The sequence below is a fragment of the Dipodomys spectabilis genome, unplaced genomic scaffold, assembly GCF_019054845.1.
Source record: "Dipodomys spectabilis isolate Male_0828 unplaced genomic scaffold, ASM1905484v1 ptg000085l, whole genome shotgun sequence".
NCBI lineage: Eukaryota > Metazoa > Chordata > Mammalia > Rodentia > Heteromyidae > Dipodomys > Dipodomys spectabilis.
This window is the reverse complement of record NW_024870762.1, coordinates 80,597-94,994: the sequence shown is the minus strand read 5'-3', so window position 1 is coordinate 94,994 and position 14,398 is coordinate 80,597. Positions and strand designations below refer to the sequence as shown.

General features: G+C 48.2%; 1 protein-coding gene across 1 annotated transcript in view; it reads left to right on the top strand.

Annotated features, from left to right (window-relative positions):
• The window catches only part of Daam2 (dishevelled associated activator of morphogenesis 2), a 93,284-nt gene that overhangs the window by 51,886 nt on the left and 27,000 nt on the right, over positions 1–14,398 (top strand). The window contains exons 2-9 of the mRNA XM_042683804.1: positions 2,271–2,494; positions 5,275–5,364; positions 5,465–5,539; positions 6,120–6,214; positions 9,167–9,500; positions 10,898–11,008; positions 12,306–12,409; positions 13,371–13,437. Of these exons, the coding sequence (XP_042539738.1) occupies positions 2,321–2,494; positions 5,275–5,364; positions 5,465–5,539; positions 6,120–6,214; positions 9,167–9,500; positions 10,898–11,008; positions 12,306–12,409; positions 13,371–13,437 (1,050 nt within the window). The 5' untranslated portion in view covers positions 2,271–2,320. The remainder of the gene's footprint in view (positions 1–2,270; positions 2,495–5,274; positions 5,365–5,464; positions 5,540–6,119; positions 6,215–9,166; positions 9,501–10,897; positions 11,009–12,305; positions 12,410–13,370; positions 13,438–14,398) is intronic.

Below are 14,398 nucleotides of genomic sequence, written 5' to 3'. Positions count from 1 at the left end.
CATGGGACAAGGAACCCCTAGCCTGCCTGCCTGCCTGCCTGCCTGCTGACTGGGTGCTGTGGGAAGCCATCACCAGGATTTGTCTAACCAACACGTGACCTTGGCTGCCAATTCCCACCAAAAACCCCCAAGTCTCCTTGTCTTCTGTTTTTCTCTGTTTTTGTTTTTTTCTACCAGGAATTAGGATTGCTGTTTATCTTCCCCATGTTTCTCCAGCCTTGGAGACTGCCCTCCCTACAAAGGTTTCTAAGTACCTATCAACTTCAAGGACTTAGAAATTTCAGTCTGTATTTCCTGGATGTTTAATAAGGACCCTCACATGTGCTGGAAAGGACTCCACCGCTTAGGTCATGTGTCTGTCCTTTTCTGCTTTAGCTTGGTTTTCAGGTAAGGTCTCAAGCTTTTGCCTGGGCTGGCCCTCAGGCCACAGTCCTCCTATCTCTGTCTCCTCAGTAGCTGGGATTAGAAGTGTACACTAACATACCAATCCTCACAAGTTCTTTATTAGCTACTATGTACAGAGTGAGTGCCTGAGGGACAGAAGCTAACCAAAAAACATAACACATCCTTCGATACTACACTGCACTTGAGGCTTGCTGGAGTCTATTTACATGACACCTCAAAGCTTGTAGAAATAAAACTGGACTCAGTAGAAAGCTCTAGAATGATAATTTAAATGAATCATGACTTCTATGAGAGGCCAGATTAAGATCACACTGAAGTTATTAGTTTGACTGTGAAGAGTTGAGAAATAAAGCAGAATTCTGCGGATGTTGTGGAATCCATTAGGAACCACGGATGCCATCTTTTACCTTGCTTTCCTTCTAAGGGAAGAGTCTAGAGCCTAGTTCCAAGGTATTCAACAGATTTAGCATCACTTGTGTTTCACGAGACTTTAGAGAACATGTCTCAGGTTGTCTTTATGGAAAAGGAGAGTTGGGAAAGAGTTGAAAGAGTTGCTACGTGGATTTAGAGCTGGTGTCTGGGCTGTGTCCTCAAGTGTCTGCACACAATTCTGGCATGCCAGAGGGTTATTTTCTTATTGTAATGATCTTTATGTTCTTCTTATAATCAGCAGTGGCATGGGTGACAGCCATGCAGAAATTCTTTCATGATTCGGGTCTTAGAGAAATGGCCGAGGCAAAAATACTCAACAAGGCTAAGAGCAGAAGCTCATATATTTATATCTAAAAAGTTCAAGTCTATATGTATGGGGTGGGAAGAGTCTGGCGGGCAGCTGTGGGAGTAGAATGGTTGTCTTCCTGTTGAAGCTACCTGGGTAGTCTGTAAACATTCTTAGGAGCCAATGGTGTACGATGCTTTGGCCCTTAGGAGGCCTCTGGGCCAGTGGTTGGTGTTAAGCTAGCAGCTGTGCAGCCATGATGTCTGGAGCAATGTTTCTTTTTCTCAAGCTGGTCATGACTGAGCCGGGCTTCTCATATGGCAAGCTCAAAGCCTTAACTTTTTCTGCTCCAATCACTGCCCAACTGTTGGCTGGCTGTCAGTTCTAGTAGCCAGCCAGATCTGTGTCCTCTGTTCTTGGTTGGTGTGGAAAGATGTGGCTCCATTTCCTCCAGTCTGTTGAAGACTTTTCTAATGGTCAGCTCCACCACCCAAGATCCACTCTCTTGATACTTCAGGTGACCTCTCTGAGCATCCGTGGCTTCCTTTTTTGAGATGCTCAAGTGAGCCCTGGCCTTTTAGGTCATATAAATGTCTCTGAGTATGACAGAGTGGGCAGAAACCAAAGCAAGACTCTGAATCCTTCCATCCTCAACCCCTTGGAGGGCCCCTGTTTTAAGAACTGGGCCATAGAATAAGCCTGGTGTTTGTTGTTAGCCAATGTCCACTCTTCCCTCCCCATTAGATAAATACATCATCCCCAGATCACAAAGTGAATCAAGTGAGTCATCAAACCCTGCTGGACACGACTCTCCCAGAGGATAGGAGTCAGAACTCCATCTGCCCCGTCACGAACAGCACCGGGTGATCACTAGATCTGACCACCGAGAAGTCATATGCTGGGAAGACAGTCTTCCTCTCTTCTACGGGGGCTGAGGGGAGGGAATGGGAAAACGTTGTGGTGGGAAGCACTCAAGGGCCTGGTGGGACAGATAAATGATTCCAGGTAGGAGTTGCTTCAGGAAACAGAGAGGCTGAAGAGAAGGGGCCGGGGGTGGCTATGGGGCTGAGGGACGAAGAGGTTCTGAAGGCAGAGCGGCCTCTGTCTGCCGTGCCTGACCACCCATGCTTTCTCTCCCGCTGCCTAGATTGCGATGAGGACCTGAGGCATCTGCCTGCTGACCTGCCCCAGCCCACCATGGCCATGGCCCCCCGTAAGAGGAGCCGCCATGGCGTGGGCCTCCTGTGTTGCTTTGGAAGCAGCGACCTCTCGGAGATGGACCTCCGGGACAGCAGTGCCCTACAGTACATGGAGTTCTCCAGCACCATCCCCAACCCAGAGGAGCTCAATGTCCGCTTTGCGGAGCTGGTGGTGAGTGAGCGCTGGGGATGGGAAGGGGTTGATGATGTTGGATGGACAGGAAGAGTGGGACAGAGGGCAGGGCCTCCTCTCAGAGTTCTTCCTAGGGCTGAGGTGGGCTTCCCAAGACACCTCCACTATGTGGGGGAAACAGAGTCTCTCACTAAGGTGGGCACCATGAAATGGTCCCCCAAAGAGAACATCCACCTCCTACTGCTGTTAAGTTCTAGACCACGTCGTGCCATGCTAAGGGGCTGATCCAAGCTATAGTGAAACAAGGCAGCAAGGAGACTCAAAATATAGAACTTTCACTCCTTTTTCTCTCTTGCTTTCTGGAGCTTGCCCAGGACCTTTTAATTTCAGGGGCAAAATAGTGTCTGTTCTATAGAGAGACACTGGGCGCCTCACTATGGGGGTGAGATTGGCTAGAAAGATAGAAGTCAGAGCACATCCTGGTTCAAGATCTTGGATACTACAGGCCACCATAGCTCTGACATTCACTGGAGCAAGAGATCTTCCCGACTCTGCCATGCCCGGGCAGAACTGCATACCAACTGTGTCTATGAGAAGCTGTGCACGAAACTTCACATTCTCACTACAAGGAGAGAGAGCAGGAAGGATGCGTGGTTCTCCTATTAGGAAGCCTATTGATGAGATAAAGCCTGCACAGCAAAGGAGGTCCCAGACAGGGACACAAGGCCTGCGTCTGGGTATGCACAGCTCTAAGCACAAGTTCATGTCCCAAGAAACTTAAATGCTTATTCATTCTCTTGACAGGCCAGTCGTCAAGCCAATACTGAAATAGTGCTGTGTTTTGGAATGTGTTTTCTTAACTCATATTTGCTAAGAGATGCATCTGGTCAAGGCAATCCAGCCCTTCAGAATACAGGGTCACCAAAAGATGAGGCCATGAAAATTCTATAAGAAAGTTGTCCAACTTCCTCTTCATGTCAAGTTCAGGACAATTCATTGTTTCTGATTTCTACCTTTTTCTGGGCTGGGGTCAAGAAATGAAGTGTTTGCTAGTGTTTAGAATCTGGTTTAGATTCTGATTTAGTGTTTAGTATCAGGGATATTTTCTTGAGTAAAATACATGATTTTTTTTGTTGTTCTGGTCCTGGGGCTTGAACCAAGACTCTAATTTGTTTGTTTGTTTTGCTTAAGGCTGTCTCACTACCACTTGAGCCATACCTCCACTTCTTGCTTTTTGGTAATTCATTGGAGATAACAGTCTCACAGACTTTTCTGTCCAGGCTGACTTCAAATGATGATCCTCAGTCTCAGCCTCCTGAGTAGCTAGGATACTACTGGTTCCTGTTGGTTCTGGGAGTTTTGACTAAGGATATTCTTGGGAGAGGTAGAGAGCGGTTCTGCAAAATCAAACCAACCAACTATAAAAGAAGAAAAAGAAGAAGAAACCCAGCCTTCATTGGGCACAAAATTAGTTCCCAAGGCAGGGGAAGGGATGGACCTTATTTTAAATTGTTGTTTTCCAAATAGCAGCCCCAGAGCACCTGGGGCTATTTTCCTCTCTATACTAAGATGAACTGTAAGTACAGAGTACACACCAGGTTTTGAAGGAATCTTATCTGATAATTTACTTACTGATCATTTTTTACACTTATTATGTGTTGAAATGTTCATATTTTAGTTATATTGGTGGCAATAAAGCATAGTAGTAAAATCGACTTCACCGAGTTCTCCATTATGTTTTTTAAATATGACTAGGAAAACAAGAGTTAAAAAGTACATGTTGCTCATATCCTATTTCTATCTGGCAGTTCTGGTCACTGTGAAAAGTCTTAAATGTTTCTTTGGAGAAAATAGTATAGACTAAAGATGATAGCTACTGAGATTTAAGACCCCCTGCTTCTTTATAGGTTGCTACCATGGTTTATCCTACCTGAAAATGTAATGGTAGTAATATTACACTTTGAGGTCTTAATGTGAGGTTTGCTTTTGCTTTTGCAAAGGCTCACTGCTGAGTTGAAAAACATACTAGGTCCCCCATGGCCTGTAAACTATTTTTTTTTAAATGGGCCATGGAATTGCTCATTATCTACAGGATTAAACGCTGGTTCAAAAAGAGAAGAATTTGGGGAGCAGCCAGTACAGCTAAACCTATAAGGTCACCCCAAACTACCTACAGAGTGACTCTAAGATATGACCAGCCCAGCAGCTCACCAAGTCTTGGGGAGCCCTGAGCTTTGAGGATGCACACTGTCATCTTGGTGGTTCTGCTCCAACAGGCATCACTTCATTCCTCGTGGAATGGCATGACCTTCCTACTCTACTCAGCACCCACTCACCAGCCCCACCAGCCCATGATAAGACCCAAGTGAGGGAGCTGGGGAATTTCTGGGAGAGAGTCTCAAGAGGCTTCAGGGATGAAGCAGGGATCTGGGTGAGGAAGGACCAGAGCTGTAGATTGTGCCTTTCTTCCTCACACCTTGACCTGCGCCGTGGGCAAGATTAGCTAAGACCATGGCAGAAAGACAAGGGACCCTGGGCAAGAAGATGAGGGAACAGCAAGGCCATGCCTAAGGGCAGCGGATAAGGTGGCCCAGAGGAGCGGGAGCTTGGTGGAGACGTGGTGGCATGGACAGGAAGTAAGGGATCATGGGTAGAAGAAGCGCAGGTTTGGTTGAGGCCGTGACCTGTGTGATGCTCTTCCGGAGGAAGATGGCAGGCCGAGGGGCAGGGTTGGAGGCTCGCAATTTCCTGTGGGGTTGAGTATTCTGATCTCAAGCATCCTTGGGGTTCAGACAGGTTTCTTGCTGTTGTCTTTGCAGGATGAATTGGATCTCACAGACAAGAACCGGGAGGCTGTGTTTGCACTGCCGCCTGAGAAGAAATGGCAGATCTACTGCAGCAAGAAGAAGGTGCCCTTCTGACCACTTGCCTCCTCCCTCCCTCCTTCACTTGACCCCTCCCTCCCCCTGTTGTCATGCTGATCCGCCCTTACTGTCTTTCCTGTTCCAGGAGCAGGAGGACCCCAACAAGCTGGCGACCAGCTGGCCAGACTATTACATTGAACGCATCAACTCCATGGCCGCGGTGAGTCCTGCTCCTCTACTGCCCCAGCTACCCCAGTCCATGGGGGGAGGGGAGCGCGAGCCCTCCACCCAACTGCACTTGTACCTCATTCCCTGGGTCTCAGCAGCTCTCCAGTGCTGCTGTTGTGATGATCCACCTTTCCTTTCAATGGTGGGGGTGGGGGTGGCGGTGTGGACTCACAATCCAGCCCAGGCAGGAAAGCCTGTGAGACTCATCTCCAAGAAACTATCAAAAATGACATAGTGGAGCTGTGGCTCATGGAAGAGTGCTAGCCTGGAGCAAAGAGGCTCAAGGACAGTGCCTGGGCCCCGAGTTCAAGCCCCAGGACTGGCGGGCACACACACACATACACATACATCTGGACATCCCATAGTCATTCTCAATAGGCCACTGAGACTCCCCATTTCACAGATGGGGAGACCTTGTGTCTCTCAGAGTCTGACTCTGTCCTAGTAAATCATTCTTGTGGCCTCGCCCTCCCTGAGCAAGGGTGACCCTAGAGTCACATCTGGGTTTGGAGTGCATACAGCGGATGGAGAGTTTGGTGTAACTGCTTCCCTCGCCCACTGGCTGGCCTCAGATACAGAGCCTGTATGCCTATGGTGAAGAGGAGATGGAGATGAGGAACAAAGTTGTGGAGGACCTGAAGACGGCTCTCCGGACGCAGCCCATGAGGTAAAGTCAGGCTGCTTCACCCTTTTTCCCTTCCTTCTGTGTCTCTGCCCAGTGCATCCCTTGACGGAACACAGGGCTCTGTCCCGTGCCGTCTCCTTGGCCAGCTCCACTCCCAGCATTCCCTAGAGCCCACCTCGTCCACTTTACCTTCCAGTTCCTCTTACACTGCTGGGAGGCTGGTGGGGTGGGCAGGAGGGGAGGACAGTAGGGGAGGAGGGAAGATGAACACAGGAAAGTGAATAAACCTCGGGTTCTGAGGAGCTCTCTAAAGAGGAACTGAAGACAGGTACTTGGTGGGGGAGAAAATAGAACAGGAAGTGTATAAGAAAGAACTTCCTGAGGAAGGGAAAGAGCTGAGCGAGCGAGGTGGGCGTGCTTGAGAAATTCTCCTGCCACTAGGGGGAGATGTGGAGCCCCTGGGTGCGATGAAGCCATCTGAAGCAGAAGCCGCGTAAGCAAAGAACAAGGAAAGGGTGGATGGCTGGATGTCCCATAGGCCACCGGAAGACCTTACCCTGTCTTTCCAGACCACAGACTGCAGGGTCCACAGAGGGCCAAGAGACACAAGGGGTTTCGTGTATTTAGCTCTGTCCAGTGTTGTGTTAAATCTTCAGCAGTTTTGCAAACCAGTTGTTCAAGTTAGCTTTGATTAAAATTTAAATTACATGCACCTGATAACTAGGTTATTCTGTAATGATTTAAATTATGTGCACCTGTAGCTGAAAAATTTATATCAAAACAATCTTTTGAAACATATCACTTTCTGACTACCTAATTATTTTTCCAGATTGTGCCATTATATATATATATATATATAAATACATTACTATGAATCATGTTCTTGAGATCACAAACAATGTATGTGCAAGGCAAAGATCCTGTACCATGGTGCATCTCTCTCCCAGTCCATGTCCAATGACATCATTGATAGCTATCAAGGATATTATCCATTCATCACCAAGGCTGTCAATGATAGTGAAAACTTGGGATGATCTGCTAGGAATTATTAACAGTCCTGGTCAGGAAAATGGGTAAACAATACAATCAGGTCTTTTTCATTTCTTTCCCCAGAGGTCTCTGATGTGACATTTATAGCCATCTGCTTTGGGGAGGAGTCTGGTATATATGTGTATAGTCTTGCTCTCAGCTCCAGGAGCCTGAGAACAGACATTATAAGGGACAGGGGCATGTCTATCTCTGTGACCCTGGCTTACAGTGGGGTCAGTCTGAGAAAAAGAGATGGAAAGGCTGAGGTAGCCAAGATGTAAGGGGGTTGAGGAGTGTGGGCAGGCTCATTTCCCACAGCAATTGATGATCCCTTAATAAAATTCTCATCCCAGTGCCATTGTGGAAATTTAGTGGGTTACAGAAAAACATATAATAGAAACAAAAAAAAGATGCTTATTTTTAACTGAATTTGAAAGCATATTCTCTTTGTGTTAGGTATATTTACACAACAATATAAAAGACTTACAGATACATTTCTTCAGTAATTCTATATAATGTTCCCTAAGGTAAATTTATAACAATTTCCTCAGATCATTAATGATCCTACTAACTTAAGGATTCCAAACCCTTTTGTTAAAAAAAAATGTGTATGTATTACCATACACCTGGCACCCGGAGGAAACGTATAGACCACTTGTCAAAAATGATGCTTTAAAAGAATAAAATACATAAAGAGATAAGGTTAAAGAATAAACCAAACTCAATTAAAGTACAGCTGGTGTGTATTAAAAATGCATGAGATAAGCCATAACTGTGCCGCTGTCTTATGCCTGAAGTCGTGAGAACTGGCAGCAGGTCTGATAACTGTTATAATCTTGAAGTACTGATAGGTGTAAATGGCATTCGAGACTCCTGCAACAACTATAATTGGATAGGAAAATAAAGTGATTTCTTTGGGTGAGAAAACTGCAGATTCCGCTAATAACACTGATCTTTATAGCCTACATTCTTCAATGGGAGGCAAATGCTAAATTTCGATGAACGATTATTAAAAGCAAAAATGTAATTTTCTTTTTTCCATCTGAGTCACTGGACGCTGAGTGCTATCTCTAGGCCTGGCAGGGGAGCACAGGACTCAGGTTAAAGAGATCCAGACTAACTACTGCTAGCTTTCCTAAATCCCCTGCAATATAGTTTCCTACTCTGGATTCAGCAATTCTAATAGTTTCCTTGACTAGTCCTTCTTATCATCTAACTAGAATTCTCTGAATGTAGTCTCAATGATCATCTCAATCCGTCTCAATTATTTTTTTTAATATATTGATCTTGAAGATGTGTCTTCGGGCTTACTGGCTGTCATTTATGATCGTTTGTTCACCTACATCCTATTTTAGCTATGCAATCATGGTCAATGATATGCAAATGTCCCGTGTGTTCGCTTACCATCGTTGTGGCCAATTACCTGAGAAAAGCAACCGAAGGCAGAAAAGGTCTATTTTGGCTCACCAAAAGAGAGGGCTGCGGCCACAGTCATGTGACTTGTGTTTCTGGGCCCAAGGTCAGATAGAACATTGTGGATCAGAGGCTGTTCAACTCATGGAGGACCCGAAGCAGAAAGAGACTGAGACACATGGAGTCTAAGACAAGATACGGCCATCAAGGGCCTGGCCACTGTGACCACAGTTTCCTCTAGTTAGGCTCCACCCCCTAACATTTCCAGAACCTTCCACAGCAGTACCACCAGCTGGGGACTCAAACCTTTGGATACAAAAGCCTTTTGGGAGACACTTCATATTCAAACCATAACCCACAGTATTTAAAATGCAGAGAAAATGTAGGTCTTCTAACCGGTGTTGTAAGTTCATTTTATAAGTGAGCTGAACGGTCACTGTAGGTAGGGCCTGGTACACGGTGGTGCACAGGTGAGCGGGGTAACTTTGCAAATACCCATGGAGGGAAATGCCGACGCCGGTTCACTTTTCTGTTGACGGCTCTGGCTGCCAGGTTTGTGACCCGCTTCATCGAGCTGGAGGGCTTGGCCTGTCTGCTGAATTTCCTCCAGAGCATGGACCACGCCACCTGTGAGAGCCGCATCCACACCTCCCTCATCGGCTGCATCAAGGCTCTGATGAACAACTCCCAAGGGCGGGCTCACGTGCTGGCGCAGCCGGAGGCCATCAGCACCATCGCCCAGAGCCTGCGCACAGAGAACAGCAAGACCAAAGTTGCCGTGCTGGAGATCCTGGGTGCTGTGTGCTTGGTACCTGGAGGCCACAAGAAGGTACTGCAGGCCATGCTGCATTACCAGGTGTATGCGGCAGAGCGAACACGCTTCCAGGTGAGGAGCCACCCCCAGTCAGGGTGGGGCCGGGGAAGGGGGGGGATGCCTGGTGAGAGGGAAAGGCTGAGGACGCCTTAAGAAAAACTGAGGGAAAAGGGGACACCATGACAGCTGAACCCCTGCTTGGAGAGCAAGAGAAGACAGGGACCCGAGCGACCGTGCCTCAAAAGACATGAGTAGGCCTCCAGAATTGTGGGTTTGCATGCCAAGATGGGCCTGTGCTCCTTACTAGATGACGGGTTTCTAGAGGCTGGAACATTGGTTCGATTCCATTTTGTGTCTTTACAGCTCTGAGCTTGGTAGGCAGCTCATGACAGGGCTCAGCCAAGAATTATTGACGTAAATGCAATTGCTAGGGTCAAGATTTTAGGCCTCAGGTCTAGGCCGGTGCTTAGTGTGAAGACACTGGGAAATCACATCATGTGACATCTCTTGTCTTCTTTCTGACCGTCCCAGGAAAGTAGAAATGGAATAAACAATACATATAAAGTGTTGTCGGCTGGGTAGCTAGCTCAATGGGTGAGTGCTTGCCTTGCATGCATGAGACCTTGGGTTTGATTCCTCAGCACCACATAAGCAGAAAAAGCCAGAAGTGGTGCTGTGGCTCAAGTGGTAGAGCACTAGGCTTGAGCTGAAGAGTTGAGGGACAGCGCCCAGGCCCAGAGTTCAGGTCCCATAACCTACCAAAAAAAAAAAAAAGTGTCTCAGCACAGTGCCTGCCAGGGTGGGTGTCAGGGTACCAGTGTAGGTGTTTGCTCATTCTGACATCAGACATTTTTGGCTGCCTGCACTATGCAGAAAAAGTGGCCCCTAGCCAAGTGTCGGTGACTCACGCCAATAATCCTAGCTACTCAGGAGGCTGAGATCTGAGAATCACGGTTCAAAGCCAGTCTGGGCAGGAAACTCTGTGAGACTCTTATCTCCAATAAACCACTAGAAAGCTCAAAGTGGAGCTGTGGCTCAAATGGTAGAGCACTAGCCTTGAGCTGAAGAGCTGAGGGAAAGCACTCAGGTCAGAGTTAAAGCCCCACAACCGACCCTGCCCTCCCCCCCCCAAAAAAAATAGTGGCCCCTGATGCTTTGTAAAAGATGCACAGGGTGGCTGTGGAGCTGATGAGCCACACAGAAAACAGCACAGCACTGCCCAGCAATGGACACCAAGCTCTAAGCCAGAGGAGGTTTTCTGTCTGTTTGTTTGTTTGTTTGTGGCATCCGGGAAGTCTGAAAACAGGATTGTGGAGAGAGAGAATGGAGGGGACCTCCATTTGATTTCTCTTCTTTGGGGGGTGAAGTGAATTCACAGACCATGGAATATCAGGAGCTCAGGGGCGGAGGCTGCTCTTGTAAGGTCCGGAGGCTCCCCACAACGACTCCTATCCTGTCTTCCTCTCCAGACTCTGCTGAATGAGCTAGATCGAAGTTTGGGGCAGTATCGGGACGAAGTGAACCTGAAAACGGCCATCATGTCCCTCATCAACGCTGTCCTCAACGCTGGAGCCGGAGAGGTGAGGCTGCTTTGCCCTGCCCTTGCTGCTGCTCCCCGATTCTCAGTCTGGAGTAGGCTAAGTGTGTGAGGCCTTCCTGGCTAAGTGGCAGAGGGAAGGGAGGGGACATCTGGTGGTAGGCCATGCCTGCCGCTGTCATCTCCAGGTTATCTCTTGGGCCTCTTGTCTTCTACACTTTGAGACAGGAAAGAACAGCCTGTCGGGGGGGCTCACTGCTCCGAGGGTAACACCAGGTCCTTAGGACCTGGCCTACTTGTCTTATCAGCAGCTTTCAAAGTGGTGATGATTGCTAACTGGCTTTGTGTCCCACCACATCCTTAAGGGTTTTGTCTAAGCTGGAGGGGGCTTCGTGTGGTTTTCTTCATCCACGTGTGAGTCATGGACAAACCCCCGGAAAGCCTCGCTTGATGATGGCTCAAGATAGTGAGAGATTACTTATGGGAGGAGGGCAACTTGGAGCTCTTCTTTCTAGAGCTTTCTAGAGATGAGCTTTCTGGATTTCTTTCTGGTTGGGCAGGTTATACATTCTTTTAGCACCTTCTGTTAGGTTGTATGGCATCTGATTTCTCTTCTTTGGGGGGTGAAGTGAAATTCATAGACCATGAAGAACTTGAAGATTGAACGAATCTCTCAGATTCTTAAGGCAATCAGATGTCTCCAGCAGAGGGCAACTTGAAGGACAAAAGGGGCAAAGACAGCACATTCATGATCTCTAGTTTCCCTTCTTCTTGGGCAGCAAACTTCTTTTTTCCTTGCATGCAGTCTTGGTGATCTGAGTTATTGAGGTTGGCTGGGGGAATATTCTGTCGTTGAGATGCTCCTACCACCTGGGTTGGGTCAGTACCAGCTGTTTATGGCTGTCATTCCTTCTGATCAGTTGGTATCAGGTAACGTTTGAGAATATCACTTACCTCCATGGGTAAGGAATGGTATGCCTATTTTCCAAATGAGGAAACAAAGGTTTTTGTCAAGACCACAAACCTAGGAAGTAACAGAGCAGGGATTTCAACCAGGTTCCATCTGACTCTTAGCTCCTAAGATGGCACTCTATAGATCCCTCTCTAAAACCGTTCTTTAATGCCAGAGGCTGAGGGAATGCTGGTGAGGGGGCTGCAGGGAAGAGAGGTGGGAAGGCTCAAAGGGGCTGGTCATGGGCTTGCGGTAGAGAAAGAGTCAAGTCAAAGACTATCTTCTGTCCTTCCTGGGAACGTGGGGATGTGAGGAGGAGCGAGTCCACTAGGGATTCGGTGGACATGAAACAGGCCAGCAGGTCTGATTCTCTCTTGGCAATCTCCAGGACAATCTGGAGTTCCGCCTCCATCTCCGGTATGAGTTTCTGATGCTGGGGATACAGCCTGTGATCGACAAACTCCGGCAACATGAGAACGCCATCCTGGACAAGTAAGTCCCGGGCTGCTCAGATGCGTTGCGAGCTTTGGAGACAATGCCTCGGGTGGGGAGGGTCAGGACCTTGGTTTACCAAGGGCTGTTCTTGTCCCTCCTCCCCCACTCCCATGGAGGCCCACAGAATCGGTGCTGTGTAGGGCAAACCTGCTGTTGCCAGTCTTCTTGCAGAGAGGATGTTAAAGACCGGCGAACCCAGTGGTCCTCCATCATGGTGACATTGCCCCCTAGAGGACACTTAGAAATTCATGGAGGTGTTCTTTGGTTGTCACACTTTGGTTGGTTGAGGGGCGGGCACTGTAGGTATTGGTTGCTAGGGATCAGGAATGCTAAACACCTTGCCAGTGCACCCAGTTGGTTATATCCCAGTGGTACAGGTTACTTTTACTACACTGGGTTTTAAGGGAAGGAGGATGGATTGTTTCTAGTTGGAAGGTATTTTGTTGAGAGTTGAAAATGAGAGATTAGCTTTGAGGGCTGACTTGGGACCAGTATGAAGACCCTGAGGATGATGGATGGATCGGGTATAATCCTTGACTGAGAGTGTTTTTACTCCCCAGAGGGCCCCCCACCCCCGAGAAATGCCAGGTGTTTGGGGTATCACATTTGGGGGCAGAGGTTCCACTGGTATCTATTGGGTAGGGCATAGGATGCTGCTTAAACAATCTGCAGCATGTAGGTGGAGCACAATCAAAGCGAACATATCAATGCAGTCCCTCAACGTTGAGAAACACTACAGTGTTTCTGTAGATCTGCAGAGACCTTCCTGAAGAAAGGCCGTAAGATCTCCTAAGGGGAGGGTGTGACCTCCATCAGGCTGCTTCTTCCTCGCCTTGCCTTAGCCTTACCTGAACGAAGCTTCCACATTTAGCTGGTAGAGGGGTGGAAAGGAGTATATCCATCAGCCAAGGCTGTCCTGTTACATCTGCTTCCTCTCCCCCACCCCTGTCCTATCCAGGCACTTAGACTTCTTTGAGATGGTCCGAAATGAGGATGACCTGGAGCTGGCCCGGAGGTTTGACATGGTGAGGACCCCGTGGGGGTGGGCCGATGGCAGTGGGGGGCCAAGGTAGCTCCGCTGTCTGCTCCAGGCCCTGTGTTTGGGTGGAGGTGGAAGGCTTCAGGGTTGGTTAGGTCTCTGGTGAGACCCCAGTGGCCAGATCTTGCTTCTGAAGCTCTGATGTGGTATGCTGGCTCTGGTCCCCTCTCCTGCTGGGTCACAGCTGGTTACCTGCCCCTGAGGCGATTTACTTGGTTGGAAAAATGCCTTTCCTGGGGCTGGCTTTCCAGTGATTTTTCCTGAATCACCTTCCTCCATCCTTAACCACATGGTGCTTCATAAAACAAATTAATATTTCACAGGAGCCTTGGAATCCTAGTAATCCACACCTCTGATGCTTATAAAATATATTAGAAAAATCCTACCCGGACCACAGCCTCCTGGGCAGTGCCTCACACATATAAAACCCCACTCATTTTGTTCTCCCGTACATAGACTTCCAGGTATGGAGGCTAGAGTCATAGAGCACAAATAGCTGGCCACCCAACTAGAGAACACCTTAGTCTACAACCTGGGTGGTGGGCCTGTGTCACAGGTCCCACGTTCTACCACAAGCCACGTGCTAGGCCCAAGGCCGTGTGCTATTTTGAAGCATCTGTGCCCTGTGCTTCCTTCCTTCAGTTTGCAATTGCATTTCTCAGACAGGGATGAATAGTTTTGACTCCCTCCTTCCCCAAGGGCAGACTTGTGAAAGCTGGAGGTATTTCTGGTGATGTCAGTGGGAGGAGAGCTCTTGGCATCTATCAGAGTAGAGACCAAGGATCCCGCTAAACACCCTGCTGGCACTGGACAGCTCCTGCAATAGGGAAACATCTGGCCAAGAAGCCAAGTAGTGCTGAGACAGAGAAACTCTAGTTTATGTAATTAACATCTCTCCCTCCCCTTTTTCTCTGTCTTCCTCCCATGAAGCCCAGGTCACAGGCAGG